At 56.7% G+C, this 19,081-nt stretch overlaps 1 protein-coding gene across 4 annotated transcripts in view; it reads left to right on the top strand.

Annotated features, from left to right (window-relative positions):
* IGF2R (insulin like growth factor 2 receptor) overlaps window positions 1–19,081 on the top strand; it is a 92,918-nt gene that overhangs the window by 45,996 nt on the left and 27,841 nt on the right. For all 4 annotated transcript variants that reach the window (XR_004969008.1, XM_036318306.1, XM_036318305.1 and 1 more), the window contains exons 11-22: window positions 4,106–4,270; window positions 7,196–7,336; window positions 8,492–8,635; window positions 10,072–10,209; window positions 10,766–10,910; window positions 11,374–11,551; window positions 12,425–12,540; window positions 12,939–13,107; window positions 14,508–14,687; window positions 15,101–15,202; window positions 15,562–15,663; window positions 16,725–16,920. Coding sequence is in view for 3 of the 4 variants with exons in the window: in XM_036318306.1 (XP_036174199.1) it covers window positions 4,106–4,270; window positions 7,196–7,336; window positions 8,492–8,635; window positions 10,072–10,209; window positions 10,766–10,910; window positions 11,374–11,551; window positions 12,425–12,540; window positions 12,939–13,107; window positions 14,508–14,687; window positions 15,101–15,202; window positions 15,562–15,663; window positions 16,725–16,920 (1,776 nt within the window). In the remaining variant the exon portion in view is untranslated. The remainder of the gene's footprint in view (window positions 1–4,105; window positions 4,271–7,195; window positions 7,337–8,491; window positions 8,636–10,071; window positions 10,210–10,765; window positions 10,911–11,373; window positions 11,552–12,424; window positions 12,541–12,938; window positions 13,108–14,507; window positions 14,688–15,100; window positions 15,203–15,561; window positions 15,664–16,724; window positions 16,921–19,081) is intronic.

Here is a 19,081-nt window from a genome sequence, read left to right as displayed (position 1 = left end):
GACTCAGGTTGTGCCATCACCCAGGACCTCACCAGGAGGGAGGCCCCGAGACCAGATCTGGAGTCGGGAGCCTCGGGATCGAGGCAGTGAGGGAAAGAGGAGGCCCTGTTTGGGGGAGCCCGCAGGAGGACGGGAGTGAGGCAGAGCAGGGTGGCTGTGGCGCTGTCTGTGGCAGAGGGAACAGCTCTCCCAAGCCATGCATTTGTGTCGCGGTGAGCAGCTCCAGGGTGTATATTTAGACTGTGGCTAGAGATAACCCTAGAAGGGAGAGTGGGCAGCCCCGGGACGAGTGCCTACAGCCTGTGGAGGAGGTGACGTGATCCAGAAGTGAGTGTGAGGCCCGGGGGCTTTCGGCAGGTGGGGACGTGGCTTGACTGGGTGTGGCCTTGGCCGGGCTGCGCCTCCCATCTGGCTCAAGCGCCCTCTGCCCTCCCAGGTCCTCTGTCTCCATCGTCCTCCCCTCCAGGTTCACAGGAGACCCTCTCTGCGGCACCCTGCCCCTCTGTCCCTGTCCCTGGGAGTGCAGCCTGCTGCTTAGCTGTGTCCCTGGATTTTCTGCACTCGGCGTGCCAGCCCCTTCCCCAGCCGGGCCTCCCAGCCCCCCATCCCCGCTGGCCGCTGCTCGGCTGTGGGTGACTCCTGTGATCCCAGCCTTCCTCCCTTGCGATTACCTCTTGGCCTCGTTCTGGGCGTTTTATAAATGACTTGGCCGAGGTCTTTGGGAGTGCGCTGATCTCATCCGGGCACGCTGGGAACATGGGATCGTGATCCAGAGAGATCCCGGCGGAGGAGGTGGAGGCGGAGAAGGGCACACAGATGGGGGCTCACGGGAAGGGGTGTGGCCGTTGTGCACATGAGCCGAGGCGTGAAAAGACTGCAGACCCCTTTCTCTTCCTTCCTTCACTTCTTTATTAGAAAAAATTTTCACAAGAAAGAACATCACAAGAATGAAAATTCATTTCCCCGCCACTCAGGTTTATCGGTCATTCATGTTTTGCCAAATTTGCTTCATAGAAACCACAGGTCGCTGATGGAGCATAGCACTCCCCTCCACCTTCGACCCGGCGATTAGCAAGGGCCCCAATGCTGGAAACGCCGTGTTTCCTGGCCGTTTTCATGGTGATGTGACCAGGAGGTCGATGGGGAGATGGACGTTCTGGGGCGGGGTCTTGAGCTCAGGCCGGCCTTGGGGTATAAAATATGTAAGGCTGCCCCCCCCCCCCCCCCCCCCCCCCCCCCCGCCGCCCAGGGCTTCCACTCCCGTCACCCCCGGTACACGCTGTAACACCATTTCATTATTACTGTGTCCACATCTAGGTTGGGAGGTTTGAGAGGAAGTCCTCTGGTGGGTTCCATGCTTACTGGATAGATGTAATCATAGGGTTTTGCATGTGAACGGGTGTTAATTGGCTGTGTGTATAATATGGCTTATAATTTAACTTGGATCTCCACGAATTATTTATGCTTATGAATCTATGGCCTATGCACACTCTTCATACATTTATTCTTTTTGCCGTAATATATTTTGAGCCATCTGTTTCAATAATTTACATCTAGTTTGCTGTAATAAGATACCCTATTTTTGTGAAATAAGGACCTTAGGTCATTTTTTGGGAGGAGTAATATATTAGGAGAGGCTAGTAAGAAATCTAAAAATTTAAGCAACTCATTACCTTAAATGTTTATTTTCTTTAGTTTATGCCATTGCAGGGGCTGGAGGCGGGGCCCTGCTCCAGGGGCTCAGTCAGGGGCCTTTGTGCCCTCCTGCTGTGTTGCTGCCTCCTCAGACCCTGCAGGATGGGAGGGAGCAGCAGTTCTTCTTAAGTGGCACGGGCCCACCTCCTTGGCAGGGGGGCCGGGAAATGCAGCTTAGCTGTGACAGAGAGGAAAGGTCCCGCTTGGTGAGGGGCAGCACTGCCCATTGCAGAGGGACGGTGGAGCGGGGGCCGCGGCCCCGCAGCCAGGGAGCAGCGCCTGGTTCCCCTGGAGCAACCACTCTCCCTCAGCTGGTCGTGGAGTCCATGCTGGGAGCATGTTCAGGCCGTGCTGGGAGGGGGCCACGGGGGCGGGAGCGCCAGGACCGTGGATTGACAGAGGGAAACACTCCTACAGATGCTCTGGTGCGGGACCTGCCGCCCGGGAGAGTGGTCCCACGGCAAAGCCCACTGCCCTTCACGGCAACAGAAGAGGCTCGGGGGAGGGCGTGGGGCTGACTCGCCTCCTAAAGCCGTTTGAGGAGTTAAATATGATGGGCAAGGTGCACCCCACTGCTTATCCATGGACTCCCACAGATCCTCAGCGCGTTTCAGATGCAGAACGCCCCCCCCTCGGAGTGGGGGGGCTGCTGGGACCCTCGTGGTCGGATGGAGTCGTGCGTCAGCTAATCTGGTGCAGGGCGCACGCAGCAGTTCGAGGAAACGGGACTGTTTTCCAAGTAGAGACATGAGTCACCGGCCGTGACGCGGGGGCGGGAGCGAGCGGGCGGGCTGGCTCCTGAGCAGCGGCCCCGCAGGCGGTGCGTGTTGTCAGCAAGGAGGGGGGCCGCCCTGCTCCTTCGAGAGAAGGGCTCTGACGTTGGAAAGGGAGCCGTGGCCGCAGCGGTGCGGCAGCGGTGCCTGTGCTCACGAGCCTGGCGCAGGGGCCAGCCCGTCTGGATTGGATCCTGGCTGCTCGCGTTCTAGCTGTGAAACCATCGGCAAATTATGTAGCCGCCCCGAATCTAGTAAACGGGCTAGAATTGTGCCTGTGCCATGGGGTGCTGAGGATTGCCTATGCCGGTTTTTATAAAGTGCTTAAATCAGAGCCTGTTCCTACAGCCGGCCCCACGGCACACTCAGACGCCTGCCCAGTGCCTGGCTCAGGGTGTGCGCAGTGCAGGGGAGCTGCTGGTAGCATGACTGTGCTGTTTGTAATATTAAATGCTTAATAGAAACTGCAGTGGAACCCTCATTTTCCCTTGGTACAGAAATCATTTCCCGTTCCTGGAGAACATTGCGCGCTGTGGGACACCACGCCGCGGAGAGGCGGAGCTGTAGGACGGGGAGGATTGCTAAACCGGCAGGGGAGGGAGACAGCCTGGTGCCAGCGCCCACCAGCGCAGAGGGGCCCGGGAGAGGAGTCAGCACAGCTCGTCGACCCCCGGCTGGCTCCGTGGACCGGGGGCGACCTGGGAGGAGCTGGCTTTCTGGGCAGAGCTGAGCTGTGGGGCTCCTCGTGGGGAAACGGGGGCTCCCTGATGGGGTGGTCAGCAGACTGCAGATGTGAGCAGGGTGTGGGAGACACGTACTCATGCAGTCCCCAGAATGCAGGGTGCTGGCGCCACCTGGAGGCCAGCCTGCAGCTTTGCGAGGTGACGCCCACAGCTGCTGCAGTAGGGGGACTGTAGGAACGGTTCCTCTTCTGCTTTCAGCCCCAGGGAACTTGTCTTGCCCACAGCGACATCACTGAGCCCCACTGAGCCCGGGGCACTCCTGGGATGAGCTCTGGCCACTGCCTCCTGCCCGTGGGTCTGGTCTGGCCCAGCAGCTGGCGGAGCTGAGCTGACCGCAGGCCTCATTAGCACCCTTTCAGGGCCCCATCCAGCGTGTGTAAACAGCCTGTGTCCTACCAAGATGAAAGGGGCGCAGGCTGCTCTGAGGGTTGGGGTTAGCGGAGCTTCTGCTCTAATCTCAGCCTCTGACCCGGGGCTTTGGGGCTGGAGTTCGTTTATGGTCAACTGCGTCTGGGTTGCTGGCTGTTGGTGTCTTCCCTGTTTCTCCCCTTGCTCCTTTGACAACCCTGGGTTTAGGCATATAGTGGAGTGTGTGTTTGTTTTTAAATATATTTTTATTGTTGATAGGTTACAGATATCTCCCATTTCCCCCCTTCCTCTCCTCTTCCCACCCCTTCCCCCTGCCCCCCAGGCCTTCACTACCCTATTGCCGGCCCATGGCCTGTGCATATAAGTGTAAAAGTTCTTAGGTTTATCTCTTCTCGTCCCCCAACCCCACATCGAGGTCTGTCAGTCTGCTCCATGCCTCCCTGCTTCGGGTCTTATTTTGTTGGTCAGTTCGTTGTGTTCATTAGATTAGTGGAGTGTTTTATTTTTCCTTTTCCAATTGCACAGGTAATGGCGGGAGAGGCGCTCCTGTGTTCACCGGGGAGGTGGACTGCACCTACTTCTTCACGTGGGACACGAAGCACGCGTGTGTGAAAGAGAAGGAGGACCTCCTGTGTGGCCTCACCGACGGGAAGCGGCGGTACGACCTGTCCGCTCTGGCCCGGCACGCAGGTAGGCCGCTGTGCCCGCCGGCAGGCCCCTGTGCCCGCCGGCAGCCCCCTGTGCCCGCCGGCAGCCCCCTGTGCCCGCCGGCAGGCCCCTGTGCCCGCCGGGAGGGCCCTGTGCCCACAGGGAGGGCCCTGTACATGCAGGGAGGGCCCTGTACATGCAGGGAGGGCCCCATGCCCACAGGTAAGGCCCTGTGCCCGCAGGGAGGTCCCTTGTGCTCACAGGTAGTGCCCTGTGCTCACAGGTAGTGCCCTGTTCCCACAGGTAGGGCCCCCGTGCCCACATGGGTCTCAGGCGCGTGCGTGTTGGGGACACATTTTCCTGTCTCCTTCCCCACAAACATTTGGAAAGGCTGTCCCTACTTCCGCTGCCAGCTCACCAGCGTGGCCTTTCCCTCCTCACGTAGCAGTATGAGTGATGAGAAATGGCACTGACTCATTGCAGGATGTCTGAGTTTGAGGTCGGCATCACTGTTTTCCACTTGGGGTACTTTGAGCTAATCTTGCCATGTTGTAGTAAAAACTGCCAAGTGCCTACTGTGTGCCAGGCCTTGTGCTTTGTGATTAGAAACTTTTTAAAAAAATCCTCACCCAAGGATATTTTTTCCATTGATTTTTAGAGAGAGCGGAAGGGAGGGAGGGAGGGGGAACAAAAGAGCGAGAGAGAGAAACATCGATGTGAGAGAGTCACATCGATTGGCTGCCTCTCACCTGTTCCCTGACTGGGACCAGGGATTGAACCTGTAACCCAGGTACATGCCCTTGACAGGTAATTGAACCCAGGACCCTTTGGTGCAAGGGCCAACACTCTAACCACAGAGCAACACTGGCCAGGGCGAAACTTTTCTATTTTTTATTTTTAATTTAAACTCTTGTTGCTAAGAGAGTAGATCTTCCAAGTTCTCATCGTGTTTGTAACTGTGGTGAAGGACGTTCACTAAGCTTATTGTCATCATTTCGCAGCATATCCACATAGCAGGTCATATTGTGCACCTAAAGCTAATACAACGTTACTTGTCAATTTTATCTCAATGAAAAAATTCAAAAGATAAACGGAGAGTCGGCTGGGTTCCCACTGAACAGGTGGCTGCCAGGCTCAGAGGGTGGGGGGTTTGGGTGAAGGTAGGGGGCTGGGTGGGCTCATGCCTTGGGCCTCAAGCTTTCCGTTGGCCTCACTGCTCTTTTCCCATCTCTGTGGTGGATCAGGCTCCTCTCCCGCCTCCGGTTCTTTGGTGAGGCCAAAAGGAGGAAGGGCATGGGAGCCCTTGGGACACAGCCACGCGAGCCTCTTGGTGAGAGCCTCGGTGTGGTGTGTGTCGCTGTTCGTGGCCGAGGCAGACATGTGGCTGCACAGATGCTTGCTGAGCGTCTGTCACCTGTAGCAGGGACCACGTGCTGGGGACCTGGCAGCAAACCTGACACGGATGCCCCGTGCCTGTGGGCCTGAGACCTGAGCAGGCAGAGAGCCCGGATGGCGAGGATGGGGCTTCACGGGGAAACCAAGTCTGGCTGGGACGTTTCTGGTTTTGTCTGGTTTTCAGCAGCGCGGGAATTGGGTGTCTGCAGAAGCAAGCTGCGTCTGTGAGGTGGAGATGGTCCCTGGGACGGGGGAGGGAGGTGCCTGGAGTCACATAATGACCAGCTGTGATGGGGACTCGCGTTTGGAGTCCCGCCTGCTTGGGAACGTGGCATGGTAAGAGAAGGTTCCTCTTGCGTGGACGTGGGCGAGCCTGCCTTTGAGCGTGGGCCTGCGGAAGTAGGTGGATTGTACTCTGTGCCCCAGGGCCCTTGCCCTGCTGGGGACGTGGCCAGGTCAGCTCTGGTGCGTGTGTGCTCGTGGGGAGGTGGCTTCCTGTGAAGCGGGACGAGCTCTCGGCTCCGATCACAGCCTGGAGCGAGGCCGGGTATGGCCACGTCCGGCATGTTGCTGACCCCCTCCAGGGGGTTTTCTCACAGTCACATGGGTGTGACCGTAGGTCCCTTTATTCAGCCTTTTTAGAAAACATCACTGGGCACCACACCCCTAGGATCTGCGCCCGTGGGCCCGGCGCCTGCCCTGCTCGGGGTCCCCAGGAACCTGGACTTTCTCAGCTCCTGCACCCACTGGCTCCCGGGACCTGTGAGCCGAGCTGACCCCCTCCCTGTCACTTAAACGTCCTCCTGCTCTACAGCCTTCACCCACCCGAGACCCCGGCTTTCAGAGGGGCTGTCCTGCTCGCTCACTCGCTCGGTCATCGTGGGTTCTTCAGGGTAGTGACGTGGGTGTCACTCCCCCACGCGATCCTAGCAGCGCCTTCGACACCCGGGCTCCGGGCGCGAGAGGAGCCTGTGCGTCTCACCCTCTTCAACAGCCCGGTTCCCCCGGCTGTTCCTGCCGGTCTGTCTGCCTCCCGGGCTGGCCTCCTCGCGGGAGGACCCTCTGCTCTCAGCACTGAGCAGGTGCGCCCCCTGCTGCTGAGGATCTTCAGTTTCTGTCGTGTTTCTGTGTCGCGTGTGACGGCCTCGTGAGCTGTTGGAGTTTGGGGACCACGCATGTCTTGTGTGCCTTCTCGGTGGTTGACGGAGGGGCCGTGACTGACGGCTGGTGCTGCCCGGGCCCGAGCGGGGCTGGCGTCCGGACTTGGTTTCGGTTTCTGATTTCATACCGTGAATTCTGGGAGAATCTCACTGTTTAATGGTCTGTCCCCCGTGACCCCTGCTCCCGGGGAGTGTGGGGTGCGGTTTACGGTTTATTTCTGTCATGTTAAACAGAAGCAGAGGACCTCGGGCGTGGCTGTGCCTGCCGCCCGCCTGCCCAGAGCGTGAGGCCGAGGCTGGTGGCCACGTGCTCGCTGAGCCTGTTGACCCCCCGCCCCCCGCCCCCCATCATTTTTGGGAAACAATCGCTGCCTTTGACGAAAGAAGCTTCTTTTACTTTATTTGTTCACAGAACCGGAACGGAACTGGGAAGCGGTGGATGGCATCCAGAAGGAAGCAGAGAAGAAGCACTTCTTCATCAACATTTGCCACCGGCTGCTGCCGGAGGGCCAGGCCCGGGGCTGCCCCGAGGACGCGGCCGTGTGCGCCGTGGGTGAGTTGCCGGGCACACCCAGGGTGGGCGTAGGAAGCCCCCCGGGGTTCAGCACCTCGGGCTGGTGAGGACGCAGGGGTGAGGCCGCAGCGGCCACGGCGCCTCCCGGACGGAGACGGCCTCCGGGAGCCCGGCCTTCTGCTGGCCAGGCTGACGGGAGCAGAGAGAACCTGTTGGAAATGCTTGGCTATCTGTTCGCTCTGTGACCTGAAGACTCACATTGCTAGCGCTCGTGCAAAACGGATTTTGATTATTTTAACTTGACTGCTTGGTTTCTCATACGTTATGGTGTAAGGCGACTGGAATCTGATATTGTGGCCTTCGCCTGAGAGCGCTGTCCCCAGGTCCTTCCGCTGGCTGGTCTGTCCTGCCCTGCAGACCACCTTAGATGTATGTAGCGTGTTGGTGTCACTTAGGAGTCACCTTGAAAGTGACAAGCAGGGTAGTCACTGGAGTCTGTTACATACGTGAAACGAGTCGTGAGCTCAGGTGGGGGTTAGGAGTCACCCCCTCTTGAGAAGGTGCTGTGTCTTTCCGAGCAGGTCCAAGCGTGGCCATGCCTTTGTTTAAGGACGTGGTCCAGCGTTTCAGAGCTTGATAGTAAAAATCCACCAAATCATGAATTATGTGGCCACATTCTTGGCTGCCTGAGCAGTTTAGTTACTTTCTAGCCCCCTGGCTGTGCCTTTAAAAGCCCTGTGTCTCGGGCAGCCGAGGCCCCAGAATGGGGGAGCAGTCCTCCTGCTAAGGGCCACTTGGATATTTATAACATCATTGGATCAACTTAAACACGTTGGTCAAACATTTAGTTAACTCACCCCTAATGCCATGTCAGGGCCAGACCAAATGATTTCGGGGCCATAGGCCCGCGGGCCGGACGTTTCCCACCCTGCTGTACGGGATGGCATGATGTGGGCACAGAGGACTTTGTTTATCGTTCTTGCACTTTCCTGATAAGCCCTGAGGTGGCCTTTGGGGTTTTTCTACGTGGCTGCCACCACCCGGCCGCACTTGTCACTCAAGAAAAAGTTGACCATCTGGCCAGGGCCGGAGGCCGAGAGAGGGGTGTGGCACACCTGCTGAGTTTAGGTATCTCTTTGTGTCATTATCGTTTTTAATCATGTCTTCTGTCGCTCCCTCCCCCTTTTTTTCCAGATAAGAATGGAAAGAAAAGTCTGGGCAAATTTATTTCTTCTCCCACAAAAGAGAATGGGAACATTCTACTCTCCTATTCGGATGGTGATGCTTGTGGCGATAAGAAGAGAATAAAAACTGATATAATACTTGTGTGCAAGCCAGGTAACAGCTTAAAAAAAGAAAAGATAAAATGCTTCTGTGGCTTTTGCCAGGGGTGTGCCCACGCTCTTCATTGCTGTTTCTTGTTGGCCCTGCCGGGTGATGAGGCCGAAGGGGTGGGGTCAAGCATTTCAGGTTCCAGAACCCTTGGCGGTGGTCAGTTGATTTGATCCCCCACCCCCTGCCCAGAACCAGGCCAGAAATGGCGAAACCGTATGGTGTCTGAGGGCATCGTCGTAATTTTCCTAAAGAGCTATGTTCTGCGCATGGCTTCTTGCTTAGGACTGATACACAGCAGTCACACAGCCGCTTAACTCCTGGGAGTGGCTTAAAAATGCTGTCTGGCCCAGCCGGCGTGGCTCGGTACCAGGAGGTCACGGTTCGATTCCAGGTCAGGGCACATGCCTGGGTTGCGGGCTCGATCCCCAGTGGGGGCCATACAGGAGGCAGCCAATCAATGACTCTCTCATCGTTGATGTTTCTCTCTTCCTCTTCCTCTCCCTTCCTCTCTGAAACCAAGAAAAATATATTGAAAAAAAGTGCTGTCCTCGGTTTCACTGAACATGGAACACAGCGCGTCCGGTCCTGTCCTTCACTCCCATTGGCTTACAGGGGCAGAACCTATAGGGAGAGGCACACATTTTTGTGTTTCTCAAAATGTATTTGTGAGTAACCTCCTGTTTCACAGTCATACGTGTATGTTCCGGACTTCCTTGTTGTGAGTGCTGGGAGAGTTGATCATGGCTCGGTCTTACTATCTTTAAACGTGGCCCTTGCTGTTGGGTTAATAGCATATTGCCACCGTCGCTAACCATGCTGTTACATATCCTCCCTTCCTCCCATCAGGGAAATTCCCTTAGATAAATTCTCAGCTGTGGAATAAGCTCAGGGGCTAGGAGTATTTTTCTTTTTTTAAAAATATGTTTTTATTGATTTTAGAGAGAGAGGAAGGGAGAAGGAGAGAGAGAAACATGCATCGGTGGGCTGCACGTGCACGCCCCCTACTGGCGACGGAGCCTGCACCCTGGGCCTGTGTGCTCACCCGGAATCAAACCAGCAACCTTTTGGTGCGTCTGTCGGCACCCAACCAAGCCACCTAGCCCGACTAGGACTATTTTTTTGAGCTTTTTCCTTTTTTTTTTTTTTCAATTATGGCATCATATGCATAATATGAAATTTATATATTTTAAGGACGTGTAGTAAACTACACAAGACATGAACTTCACCACTTTAACCGTTTTAAACGGACAGTTCATTGGCATGAAGCACGTTCCCATTGTTGGGCAACAATCACCACTATCATCTCCAGAACCTCCTCATCTTCCCAAACCGATGCTCTGCCCCGCAGCCCCCCTCCCCCTCTGCAGGGTTGGCTCTGGGAACCTCGGTACATGGACCCACACAGTATCTGTACGGTGACGGCTCTGCTCCGCCCACAGGAGAACTGGAAAGCGCCCCGGTGCTGATGGACGCCAGCGAGGACGGCTGCTACTACGAGTTCGAGTGGCACACGGCTGCCGCCTGCGTGCTGTCCCGGACCGAGGGCGACAACTGCACCGTCTTGGACTCCCAGGCAGGTGCGTATCCCGTGTGTCCAGCAGCACCTGGCGGGCAGCGTCCCCGGAACCTGCGTGGGCTTTTAGAAAACGTACTTCCTAGGAGTGTTTTAGAGGTGGCCTGCTTTAGGATGACGTTAACATGTGGGACCAGCATCCTGACAAGCTGGTGTTTGAGGTCACGAGAAACCTGCCTTAACTTCATGGTTCAGGTAGGTTTTGCTGAACACGAAACCTGAGGGTCACAAGGAAATAAGCCACATGGAAAAGGCTTTTCATGGGAGCGGCCACGAAACCCGCCTTAGAGGCTTCACGCAGGTCCCGTGGCTTCCATCCCGCTGAGCCACGCGGGTTACGTGACCGGCAGTCATGGGCTTCGCACAGAACTTCTAGGTTGACAGCGGAGCGACCCCTCCCAGGCACAGGCAGGGGCTGTGTCTGTGCCCGGAGGAAGGGCCCTCGTCCACCTGCCGGGCTCCCTGTTGCCAGGCGTCCGGGAAGCGTCCGTGAGAGGCTGTGCCAGGTCCCTCTGGTCTGTGCCCGACTGACCTGCACCGGGGCTGCTGCTCTTTCGTAGGGTTCTCCTTCGACCTGTCGCCTCTCACGAAGAAAGATGGCTACAAGGTTGAGACGGCCAAGTACGACTTCTACATCAACGTGTGCGCAGCGGTGACCATGGGCGCCTGCCAGCGGGGCTCGGGGGCCTGCCAGGTGGCGAGAAGGCAAGTCTCCAGTCAGCAGCCCCGAGGTTTCTTGGGTAACAGACGTTTATTCAGGGTCAGGTGCACTCTCTGCATTCAGATGCTGAGGAGAGGTAGCCTGTGAACCAGAGGATGCTGGGAGTTCTGTTTCCCTTGGCAACAAGGAGCGGTTTCCATGATGCCCGCCTTCGTGTGGCTGGCTCAGCTCACTTGTTAGACATTTGTGCCTGTTTCTTCACTCACTAGTGCAAATGAAGGGGTTGCACCTTCAGCCAGCCGTGGGCTTGGGTTCCCCAGGGGGGTTGCCCTCTCACCGTCCCCGCCCCCCGCCCCCCAGGCTTAGCATCCTGGCTGCAGCCAGGGTGGTCTGCGCCCTGGCTCCTGGCCCAGCTGCTCCCCATCCTGCACGCCGGCCCTCCTCCCGTGCCAGCGTCTGGGGCGGCTGGTCTGGGTCTCTTTTCTGAGAGGCGCTTGCTTGTTTCAGCGATGGGAAGGCTTGGAACTTGGGACAGAGCAATGCTAAGCTTTCCTATTACGATGGGATGATCCAGCTGAACTACAGGGACGGCACGCCCTACAATAACAACAGGCACACACCCAGAGCCACGCTGATCACCTTCCTCTGCGACCGGGACGCAGGCGTGGGCGTCCCCGAGTACCAGGTAGGGAGGGGCTGTGGGTCCGCGAGTACCAGGGAAGGAGGGGCTGTGGGTGCCTGCCTGGGCTTGCATGGCGCTGCGAGAGATGTCATTCCGTGAAGGCAGGAGGAAAGAAGAAAGAGTCCTCGGGGCTGGTGCCTTTCTAGTCTGAGACGAGGCTCTCCCTGTAGGTGGGTGTGAGCTGGGGTGTCCCCGGGGATAAACAGCTGCATTGTCTGGCTCCCCAAGACTGGGCACTGAGCCTCCTGCCATGGCCCTTCACTTAGAGACACAGCTTTCAGTCTGGTCTCCTGGCCACGTTACCACCTTTGAGATTGTAATGGATCCTGTTAGCCTTCCTGGGCCCGTAGGCAGTTTCCATTTCTGAGCTGTCCCTGCAGCAGGCCTTTCTGCTCCGATCGGCCACAGCCCTGTTCGGGTGGGTCCCAAGCACACCGGCATCGCAGCCATCCCTCCTTCCCACTTAACAGCCTGGGTTTCCGTCTTAATTTTTTTTTAAATTTATTGATTTATTGCAGAGAGGAAGGGAGAGGGATAGAGAGTTAGAAACATCAATGAGAGAGAAACATCGATCAGCTGCCTCCTGCACACCCCCTACTGGGAATGTGCCCACAACCAAGGTACATGCCCTCGACCGGAATCGAACCTGGGACCATTCAGTCCGTAGGCCGACGCTCTATCCACTGAGCCAAACCGGTTAGGGCTCCGTCTTATTTTTTTATTGGACACGCTTACTGCTAATAAAATGCGGGAACGTAGCCGTTCTTTCCTACAGTGTTTGTGTAGAGAGCGTGTGCCTGTCTTTGCTTTCGTTTAACCCTGGCTTCGCATGACATTCCCTCCCTCTGCGTCCTCCCGTGTCTCCTGTCGCGACAGGAGGAAGACAACTCGACCTACAACTTCCGGTGGTACACCAGCTACGCCTGCCCCGAGGAGCCGCTGGAGTGCCTGGTGACCGACCCGCTCTCCATGGAGCAGTACGACCTCTCCAGGTGCGGGGCAGCTGCCCTTGGCCTCGCCCTGGCCGGGCCAGTTAGTGCCAAGGTCTCGCATGTGGGCCGAGCCTGGAGCTGAGCGGTGGTAGGGAGGCCGCTCGGGGCTGCAGGACCCGGGTGGGAGATGACGCAGAGTCACCCTGACCGTGGGCTGGAGCCTCCGTCTTCAGTGGCATCACTTAAGTCAGTCACTGTCGGTGCGGAGAGGGGGCAGGTTGGGGTGTGCTGCGGTCTGCCTTTAGCAGAAGTCACGCTGCTGGGTGCTGAGTCACGGGGGGCGGGGTTGGGGGCGGGCAGCTCAGGAGTGTGACCGCAGGGCGTGTTCTCTGCGTTTCTCTAAGAGCTTAGGAATGAGCTGTCAGGCTTCACAAGCAAACACTGCTCTGAAATCGTAGGCTGGCAAAGTCCGAAGACGGCCCCGAAGGGAACTGGTACGCCCTGGACAGCGCCGGGGCGCACAGCGCGTGGCGCAAGTACTACATCAACGTGTGCCGGCCTCTGAGCCCGGTGCCGGGCTGCGACCGCTACGCGTCCGCCTGCCAGATGCGATACGAGAACAAGCAGGTGAGGCTGCTTGCCCCTCGGGGTCGCCTTTCTCCGTCGGCGCACTCACCTCCGTGGCCCGGCGTGGTGGTGTCTGGACTCCCAGCTCACCGTCGGGCTGGCCTGGAAGCGGGGCCTCTGAGCGGAGTGAGGCCTGCTGGCGTGTGGTTGGTAAATCATTGTTCAGATTTAAGCCCTAAGGGGGCCTCGGTGTGGGGAACCTCTGCTCACAGTACGGGGCCGAGGAAACTCCCGTCGAGTGTCTAGTCTGAATTCAAAAGTGCCTTCCAGCGGCCGGCAGATGTCGGTGAAGAGTCGTGTTTGCTTCCAAGAGCTCTTGCTTCTGGCTAATGAGGGGGAACTGGCTCAGGGCGTCACTGGGGGTGAAGTAATCAGCACTTGCTCTGTCCGGACGCCGAGCTGCCCGACGTCGTCGGGAGAGTGTGGTTACTGCCAGGAGTTTGGTATGTTCCCTTGTGCTCTTTGCCCAGTGAGTCTTTTTATTTATTTTTAAATATATTTTTATTGGTTTTTAGAGAGAGAGGAAGGGAAAGGGATAGAGAGATCGAAACATCCATGAGAGAGAAGCAACATCAATCAGCTGCCTCCTGCAGGCCCCCTGCTGGGGATTGAGCCGGCGAACTAGTATGTGCCCTGACTGGGAATCGAACTGGTGACCTCTTGGTTCCTGGGTCGATGCTCACTCACTGAGCCACACCCCCTGGGCTGCGGGCGAGTTTAAAATAAAGATGGGCACGTGCTCCTGTAGAAATAGCACACCGGAACGTGCGTTTCCTGGCGTGGGTTTCGAGGTCTGGCGTTGCTGTGGAGGTGAGGTGAGTGCCCTGCGAGGTTTTGCGCTCCAACACGTGTGCACTCTGGGAGCAGTGGCCTCAGTACAGTCAGCACTCGAGATCCACGGATTCCGTGTTTGCAGACTCGTCACATTTGTTACCCCCCAAATCGATACAGTCACGTGGGACATGGGCACAGTGGCCTGACCCATCGTTCCCCGCTGAGGTGGAACAAGGGACGCCCTCCATCCTTGTCTACTTCCTGCTCTTGTGGCCGGAGGGTGGGATGTGAGGGGCGGGGTCGTGCAGGCCGGAGCTCCGGGCTGGGTTGGGGATTGAGGCCTGCCCCAGGACTGTTAGAGGATGGCCTTGGACAGTCAGTGTCTGATCACCGTTTTCCTATAGTAACGACGGTGGAATGCACCAGCGTGAGCTCCTGTGAGGGCTGAGGGTCAGATGCTGAGTGAGCTGCGTGTGCACGGAGGTGCAGGGCTCCCCTGCGTGTAGGAGTGGGCTCCCCTGCGCACTGACTCCGTGTTCGCCGGGACTTCACGGACCACGAGCTGAGTGCGCGAACCCGCTGCGCGCGTGCGGACGCAGGGCCCCTCACAGGCATGTTGTCCGCAGGGTGTGTTTTCCGAAGTCGTGTCCATCAGCAACCTGGGCGTGGCGCGGTTCGGCCCCTTGGTGGAGGAGAGCGGCAGCCTCCTGCTGGAGTACGAGAACGGCTCGGCCTGCACCACCAGCGACGGCATGCAGACCACCTACACCACCCGGATCCACCTCGTCTGCTCCAGGGGCAGCCTGGTGAGGCGCCCGGCGGGCGGGGGAGTGCGGGCGTCTCCTGTGGCCAGTACCGCCTGGAGTGTCTCTTAACGGGGCGAGCGAGTCTGGTGGGTAGAGGAGTCAGGTTCTCTTTTTCAAAAGCGTGGACTTGAACTCAAGCTTGGGTTTGGGTCCCAGTTGCACCCTTTACTGCTGGCAAGACCTCAGGTAAATGTCTTAGCATCCAAGCCTGAGAGGTAATAGCATCCCAGCCTTCAGAGCAGGAACAGTGAGGACGCGCCTTGTAATTGGATGACGCTCATTGAGCACCCAGCCTGTCGAGCGACACCGAGTCCGGTGCCAGGAGATTTGAGCAGTTTTCTGTGGTGGCTGGGCTTCCTTTGGCTGGAGGGTCCGCTCTCAGACTGACCGCTGTCCTGGATTTGACCTTCCAGAACACCCACCCGATATTTTCTCTCATCTGGGAGTGCGTGGTCACCTTCCTGTGGAACACGGAGGCCGCCTGTCCCATCCAGATCACCACGGAAACGGAGCAGGTACGTGTGCCGTCAGGACCTCTCGGTGAGGTGCCCCGTCCGGCTCTGCACACACCCCTTCCCTCCCCTTCCTAATCTCACCAGCATCACCATGGAGACACTGATCAGCTGCCTCCTGCATGCCCCCTTCCGCGAGTCGAGCTCGCAACCACGCATGTGCCCTGAGTGGGAATTGGACCGTGATCTCCTGGTTTATGGGTCAGCGCCCAACCAGTGAGCCACGCCAGGGGGCATGAAGGGTTGCTTTCTCTCTGGGGTTCCCGTCGGGAGGAGCACACTTGCAGGTTTGGGAGGCACTGTGTGTGCTGTGCCCTCCAGGACTGGGTTCGAGTGTGTCTCTTCCCACCTTGTTCACGCAGGCCTGTGCCATAAGGGACCCGAACAGTGGGTATGTGTTTGACCTCAACCCGCTGAACAGCTCCCAAGGCTACGTGGTCTCTGGCATCGGGAAGACCTTCCTGGTAAGAGTTCTGTGTGAATCCCAGTTTGCTTTGGAATGGACAGTGGCTGCGGCCACCAGCAGCTGGTGTAACTTACAGTAGGTGAGAGTGTAGTTTATAGTAGATGAGGGTGTAAATTATAGTAGGTGAAAGTGTCCTTTACAGTAGTTGAGGGTGTATGTTACAGTAGGCAAGGGTTTGGGTTACAGCAGGCGAGAGTGTAGGTTACAATAGGTGAGGTATAGTAGTTACAATAGGCAAGAGTGTAGTTACAATGGGTGAGGGTGTAACAATGGATGAGGGTGTAGTTACAGTGGATGAGCGTGTAGTTACAATAGGTAAGGGAGTAGTTACGATAGGTAAGGATGTAGTTACAATGGGCGAGAGTGTACTTAGCTGCCTGTAAGAGTATGAGAGGCAGATGAGAGCCTTGTTGAACCCTGTAGAGAACATTCTAGATAACATGAATCCCTACAGAACATGCTAGAAGTGAAGAGCCCCGATTACTTGGTGTTGCACCGACCAGCCATTTCTGAAGTAGGAGATCCTGGTCTTTCAGAAACCCGCTTTTTGTCTGTAGTCAGTAATTTTGTATACGTTTCCACGCACACTTACCAGAGAGCGGTCTTTCCTTCCCGTCTTCCCACCCGGGGGCCTGCTCTCCTTCATTTTCATGGGATGATGTCACCGTCTTTAAGAAGTCTAGGGTTATCCCATCATGATGGCTTAATTAACACGTTAGCTGTCTGTCACTTCTCTAACATGATATAAAACACTGTGACACCAGGACTTACATAGGTCCTCTGCTACATGTGGTCACTGTTATGGGAAATGCGTCTGAGCGTTTGGAGGTGCAGGGCCCTATAAACACGTGCTGAGCCTTGGAGGCATCTGTGGGCACTGCCACTGGCCTTGGTCTTTGCCTGGGGTGCCGACGCCAGGACTCTTGCCCAAATGTGGGGCGGTGACCAAGCAGCGGGCATCCGCTTCCCAGCTGGGCCAGGACAGGGTCGCAGGCTCTCCCCTGTGGCGAGGTGCGTAGCCTGAGGGTGTGGGTTTGGTTCTTACCGTCTGGCCTGCAGTTTAACGTGTGCGGCACGATGCCCGTCTGTGGGACCCTGGACGGAAAGCCAGCTTCCGGCTGCGAGGCGGCGACCCAGACAGCAGATCTCAACAACCTGAAGCCAGAGCGGCTGGTTGGACTCGAGAAGACCCTCCAGCTGTCCACGGAGGGTTTCATGACGCTGACCTACAAGGGCCCCTACTCCGACACCAAGGGTGAGCCCAGCGCCATGCTGTTGTGGCTGAGCGTGTGCTGGCGGTTCTGTAACTGTCACCCTTTCCTTTCTGAGAGCGTCACGTCAGTGAGTCCCTGCGGTGTCTGAGTCCCCCCGCCTCCGGGCACACGGGCGCCACACTGATGTGCCCTCGTGCTCACCCAGGTCCCAACTAGAGAGGTGGCCGGACCCCTGCTGCCCATTTGCCCCTCCTCCCCATGTCCTTCAACAGCTGTCCCTCTGATGCAGGACGTTGTCACTTTTTAAAAAAAATACATTTTTATGGATTTCAGAGAGGAAGGGAGAGGGAGAGAGAGAGATAGAAACATCAAAGAGGAGAGAGAATCATTGATTGGCTGCCTTCTGCACACCCCACAACCCGGGCATGTGCCCTGACTGGGAGTCGAACTGTGACCTCCTGGTTCATAGGTTGATGCTCAGCCACTGAGCCACGCCAGCCGACTCACTTTCCTTCTGTCTCTTTCACATACTGAAGCAGTGTTGGGTGACGATAATAAAAGTTACTTTTTTTGTTTCCTGAATTTCCTTTGTTTCCTCCTCTTATCCCACTCAGTCTTATTGCATCTTTACATAGTTTTTTTTTTTTAATATATTTTTATTTATTTCACAGAGGAAGGGAGAGGGAGAGATAGAAACATCAATGAAGAGAGAGAATCACTGATTGGCTGCCTCCTCCAAGCCCCCTACTGGGTGGGGGTCGAGCCCGAAACCTGGGCATGTGCCCTGGCCAGAATTGAACCTGGGACCCTTCAGTCTGCAGGCCAACACTCTGCACATACAGTTTTGCTGTGTTAAGTTTCTTAACATTTTTACTCTTCTCTGCACTGTGTTGCACAGCAGGAACTTGGTATCAGAGTGCCAGCCCAGTTTGCAGGTGGTCGGATCCCAGCCACGCCTCCTTTGTCGGGATGCTGAGTGCACGTGGCTGGTCGGTTCTCACCAGCCCGCGCCTCTCACCCTCATCGGTGTCACGCCCTCTGCTTAACCACCTCCTCACTTGATGGGGACGAGGGCCCGGACTGGCCCGTGCCCAGGGCAGAGCCAGCGGCTCCTTGGTGGGCAGAGCCAGATCTTTTGATCAGGGTCAGGGTCCAGATCTTTTGATCCTCATCCTGGCTCTGTCCTCAAACGTCCTGGCTCTGAAAGCATCGAGGCACGCTCTTGCCCACACACCCCTTCTGGCCTTGATCCTTACTGTTCCCCTGCCCTCAGTGTTCTTCCCTCAAGATGCCAGGTGGTTCACTTCCTCACCTTCCGGTATCGACTCAGGTTCACCTTCTCAGTGAGCCTGGCCACTGCCTTTAATACCGCCGCACTCCATGCCACCACCCCCGGGGTTCTGTGCCCGTCCCTGCCTTTCCCTTCTTACACTTCTCACTCCCGGCCTGTCCTGGGCTGCGTGTAATTTGCTTATTTTCAGGGCCACCAGATGGGAGTGGGAGCTCCGTTTTTTTCACTCCTGTGTGTAATGGGAACTTAGTAAATGTTTTTGATTAAATCGATAGAGGAGAGTTACGTTGTTTTCTAATGTTTTTATTGGTAAACAGGTGTTGCATTTGTATATTTTCTGGAATATAGGGTAGAGCAAAAGTAGGTTTTACAGTTGTTTGTATGTGAAATAATACAATCTGTATATATAAAAGCCTAAGTGACCGGCCAGGAGCTATGACGTGCACTGACCACCAGGGGGCAGACACTCAACGCAAGAGCTGCCGAGCTACGGTGACTTGGCAGCTGTGGTTCTTGGGTGACGCACCCGGAACCGGAAAGGAGGGAGCCCGATTCTGGGGTGCGTCACCTGAGAACCATCCTCTTGCGATCCGGGACCCTTTGGGGGGATGTCGGAGGGCCAGTTTTGGCGCGATCCCCACAGGCCAGCTGAGGGACCCCACCGGTGCATGAATCTGTGCACTGGGCCTCCACTAATAAATAAATGTACAAGAATAAACTCTTTTTGTGTACTTGCACCCGTAGACCTGCTTTTGCCCTGCCCTGTATGAGGCCAAGACACTAGGTTCACATACTAGCATAACCCCATCTGTACGTAGGTCACTGTGACCATGAATGTGGCCACTCAGGTTCTGCTCAGGCCCCTTGAAACACCTGGCGCTGTGACATCACTGTTTCCGAGGTGACCTCGG

This window comes from Myotis myotis, unplaced genomic scaffold (assembly GCF_014108235.1).
Source record: "Myotis myotis isolate mMyoMyo1 unplaced genomic scaffold, mMyoMyo1.p scaffold_m19_p_7, whole genome shotgun sequence".
In the NCBI taxonomy this organism is placed as follows: Eukaryota; Metazoa; Chordata; class Mammalia; order Chiroptera; family Vespertilionidae; genus Myotis; species Myotis myotis.
This window is presented reverse-complemented; position numbering and strand designations above follow the sequence as displayed.